This window comes from Electrona antarctica (genome assembly GCF_951216825.1).
Source record: "Electrona antarctica genome assembly, chromosome: 12".
NCBI lineage: Eukaryota > Metazoa > Chordata > Actinopteri > Myctophiformes > Myctophidae > Electrona > Electrona antarctica.
Window position 1 is genome coordinate 10,639,694 of NC_136793.1, and position 4,558 is coordinate 10,644,251.

The 4,558-nt window shown below is 45.0% G+C and overlaps 2 protein-coding genes across 2 annotated transcripts; both read right to left on the reverse strand.

Annotated features, from left to right (window-relative positions):
* Window positions 1-2,021: 2,021 nt before the first annotated feature.
* LOC306933743 (ADP-ribosylation factor GTPase-activating protein 1-like) lies at window positions 2,022-3,308 on the reverse strand (the record flags this gene model as incomplete). The annotated part of the gene is made up of 2 exons (XM_079516050.1): window positions 2,022-2,435; window positions 2,532-3,308. The coding sequence occupies 2 exons, from the start codon at window positions 3,306-3,308 to the stop codon at window positions 2,022-2,024; spliced, it is 1,191 nt and encodes a 396-aa protein (XP_079372176.1).
* Window positions 3,309-3,373: 65 nt separating this feature from the next.
* Window positions 3,374-4,454, reverse strand: LOC306933744 (ADP-ribosylation factor GTPase-activating protein 1-like; the record flags this gene model as incomplete). The annotated part of the gene is made up of 2 exons (XM_079516051.1): window positions 3,374-3,400; window positions 3,558-4,454. The coding sequence occupies 2 exons, from the start codon at window positions 4,452-4,454 to the stop codon at window positions 3,374-3,376; spliced, it is 924 nt and encodes a 307-aa protein (XP_079372177.1).
* Window positions 4,455-4,558: the final 104 nt, after the last annotated feature.

Sequence of the window (4,558 nt, forward strand, 5' to 3'; positions counted from 1 at the left end):
TCAAGCCTAACAGCAGTACTCCAAAGGCAACTATTTAGCATAATTATGATGAAATAATATGCAAACACACACAAAGTGCTTGTGAACCTATAACGCTGTCAATGAGCTGTGAGCGCGGCCTCAAATACTCCTGGCCGTCAATGTTGAACAACCAATCAATCTTCATCACTCAGTAACGGACAGCTATATGAAAAGACCGCCACATTTGTGATCAACAATTTGTCACCAAACGATACCACTGTACCAGACATGATGTAGAGATGATGATTTGTCTTCAATGATGTGTCCCATCTGAGGAAGTCGAACAAAGTTGAAACCAAGTGAAATGAGTATTGACTACTTCTTGGACTGAAGCAAATGACACGAGGTCCCATTATTTATAATTTCATGCCATTTTATTTGATATATCCTCTCATTCGTCCCTGACAAAACGTCACTTTGATTGCCTTGGCCGTGTGTGCATGTGCATGTGTGTGCGTGCGCGCGTACTGCTGATTGCTGTGGAATAGCAATCAGCAGTACAAAATGAGTGATGAAAGAAAAAAGCGCAGATGAATAGTTGTTGAAATAAGAGGGACGAGGGGGGCCACTGAGAAAGGTCTGTTGATGGGACTAATTAAAATCCCACCCATTAGCTTGCTGGTAATTGGGTGATTTATTCTACTGGGGGAGTGACTGACAATCAAACCATGTTAGCAATATTTAAATGGAGGTGAAACAAAAAAAATATTGGTTGGGAGGACATGCAGGCTAAATAGAAATCGCTGTAACTTTGAACTTCGACTAATTGGCAAAAATCACCAAAATGCAATGCAATGCTACTACAGCAACTATAGCCCGATTTCCATTATAGAATTTAACTTAAATAATTAAAAGATCACACCCATATGAACTTAAGTGAGGGGCGCTCTTATCATCATGCATCATCATACATCACATGTAGTGCTCAGCCAATCAAATCATCACAAATGTCATTCTGGCCAATCACTATTGGCGTCTTCACTCTTCTGGCCTCACTTTTATCCTCAATAATTATGTACTTTGCTCAGCCAATCAAATCATCGCTATGGGGTGATCAGCCAATCATCGTCCAATCATCATAAACCTCTGGCATCTGGCATTTGTTTTAAAATACAAAATGACATGTCTTGTGTGCACAGCTGGCCTACTGGAGGCCAACTTAGTATCACCATGCATTTTGTTTTTTAAAGGTTCTATATTTTTTGAGTGGTGCAAACAACTCCAACAACTGGCTTTGTACCCGGGTACCCGTGTTCGTACCAAAAAAACGAGCATGGCTGCTATGGTTAGTGTGTGACCACTCAGTTCACACGGGTGTGATTTTTAAAGTAGACCGGCACCTGGAAAGCGGGAACAATTCTGCCAGTCAGGAACGATGCAAGTTGGGAATGCATGCTCCCGGTTATGCAGTACCCGTTGAACCCATTGTCAAAGTACTCAATTCATCCGTCTCAATGCCTCCATTATGTCCATATATAGAGATCATTGTGTCTGTCTGTCAGTCCCTTATCTCTGTAGCTCTCTATACCTTTTACATCTGTATATGGAGATCCCAGTTGTATGCCTGTGTCCGCGGATCTGGACAACCGTGATTACCATCTTCGCGCAAGGCACTGCACTCGGTGTCAGTCGGAATTTAAAGTTAAGATGTTTAATTTAATTACACTTATAATAGAAGTCTATGAATTCGGCTCGGATTGAAACAATGCGCAAATTGGGAATCATAAGTCATAGATACGTAATGATTGATGTCAGACCAGCCAAGATCCATATGGATCTCCTGGATCGCGTGTTAACTTCCTGACTAGAGGAGCTGATTTGGCCGAGTCAAACCAATTGTTTTTCCGTACGCTTACACAGCAACAGTACATCCTGCATGTGTGAAATACACGGTACCTGAATGAGATAATCTGCACACTATGACGCGTAGGAAGTGAGTTGGAGCAGCACTTTACTAAGGGAAAGACAGGCAGGGATCAAGGGCAATGAGTGCATGGCCACTACCAGCCAGCCTTATCCCAGGTCTCCTCAGTGGGATTGGAGGGCCTCTTGCAGTTCTCGTCCGGTGTCTCCAAGCAGTCTGTGCCGTGTTTGTTGTTGGATGCCGTCTCCGAGTCCCAGCTGTCAGACTTCTTAGCAGAATTGTTAAGGGTCCAACTATCACTACTGGGAGATTGCTTGGGCTTAAAGGAGTTGGAGCTACCGAGCGTTTCACAGGCGTCCTTTGCAACATGTTGGTCGGAAACGCCCTGATAGCCCTCAGTGGAATCCGTGTTCCGGTCGCTGTCTCCAAATAAACCGTCTTCCGTCTTTCCTGTGAAGAGATTGGTCAACTTTACACCAGCTCCCTGAACTTTATTTGCCAGCCCAGTGATGCCGGCTGCCATCTCCTCTAGCAGCGTCCCATCCTTCACCTTCTCTTGGGTAGGTTTGATAACGTTATAATGTACTTTGCTTGCCAGCCCAGTGATGCCGGCTGCCATCTCATCTAGCAGTGTTCCATCCTTCACCCTCTCTTGGGTAGGTTTGATAACGTTATCATTTAAAGTGTGTCCTAACTCTGTGGCCTTTAAGGTTGCTTGGTTTGCAAACTTAGCAGTATTACCTTTTGCAACAGCAGCAAACTTGCCAGCACCAACTGTGAAGCTGGTCCAACCTGAATAAATAGAGGACATGGCACTGTTCAGGAAATCATCTTTCTTTTCGGAGGCCAATGAGTTGCCAAAGCCAACATATGAAGTATCTCGATTCCCACCACTCTGATAGGAATTCATATCATCGCTCAACCAGTCTTCAAAGGCCTTGTCTGTAGGTTCGGATGAGCTCTGACCAGGACCTACAGAACAATGGGAGGGTGACAGGCTAGACTTGGTCTGGGGAGGTGTCCAGTTTTGGGCAGAGGATGTCTCAATGGACCATTCCTTACCCTCAGCCAAAGTTGCAACCTTGTCCCTGAACAGTGCAGCAGCTCTGCTGTTATATTTCCCCTCCAAGTTCCAAGTGGGGTCATAGTCATCTTGAAGTTCAAGAAACAGACGGAACTTTCCATTCCCTCCTGCTTTCATCTTCTCAAGTTCAATATCCTTCCACTTGTCCATGGTAACGGAGCGAACAAAACTGAACTCTACTCCCAAACCCCTATGCCTGCCAGCGCACTCAAGACAAATCCAGATGCCATAGCTCACACTAACCCACTGCGGGTTGAACGCTGCACACTCAAAGCAGCGGTTGTTCTCGTCTTGGGTTCTCACTTCCTTCAGAACTGTTCTGGTCCTTGGACTTGCCATTTTGAGTTTTGTGTGTGTTCCTTATTGATTTCTATTTGTCTATGTTGTTTATAACTACACCTCTATTATTTCACAGTTCCTTTTATACACTCCTGCAGTGACACAGATGTCAATATTCCATTCTGTGGAAGTCCATATTTAGGCACCACAGTGGAGGGTCCATGATGTCATCAAGTACATCATGACCAAACTCAGAAATCCCACAATTGAAAAGATTACAGTTAGAACAAGATGGGGTCTAATAATAACCTCATGGCTTTCATCTTGACCCTTGTTGGATGCCGTCCCCGAGCCCCAAATGTCCCAGCTCTTTCCTGCATACTTTTTTTTATCAACTGTTTTCCAAAAGTCTTTTGCGTATTCAAAGGACTTCTGAACGGGATTGCCCAGATCGTCCTCAGTGTCATCGATGATTCCGAGGGGTCCATACCTGGAACGACTTTCTTCTCTCCTTCCAGCGATCCACCAATCCGTCACCTTTGCACCGGCTCGCTTAACCTTTTTTGCCAGTCCAGTGACGGCTGCCATTCCCTTCTCTTGGGTAGGTTTGATGACATTCTCATATAAAGCTTGTCGTAACACTTTCGACTTCAAGGTTGCTGTGTTTGCCAGTTTGTGAATGGAGCACCAGACATTGCTCAGGAAATCAACTGCTTTCTTCTCTGGGTTGTTGCCAAAACCAACAAACTGATTATGTTGCTTCCCACTGGAACCCTCACTCTCAGGACCCCCAGAGCTAGGCTTGGGCTGGGGAGGTGTCCAGTTCTGGGCAGGAGATGTCTCAATGGACCATTCCTTACCATCAGCCAATGTTGCAACCCTGTCCCTGAACAGCGCAGCAGCTCTGCTGTTATATTTCTCTAACAAGTTCCAATTAGTATCATACTCATCTTGACTTTCAAGAAATAGGCGGAACTTTCCATTCCCTCCTGCTTTCATCTTCTCGAGTTCAATATCCTTCCACTTGTCCAAGTTAACTGAGCGAACAAAACTGAGGTGTACTCCTAAGCCCCTATGCCTGCCAGAGCACTCGATACAGATCCAGATGCCATAGGTCACACTAACCCACTGAGGGTTCGACTCTCCACACTCAAAGCAGCAATTGTTTTCGTCTTGGGTTCTCACTTCCTCCAGAACACTTGCCATTTTGTCCCAAACTATCTGCTCTTGATGGACAATGCAGGGTGTTTGGAAAGTGACTCTAACCACAGATATGTCCTTTCAGTCATGGGGGAGCAGTGTTTGAATAT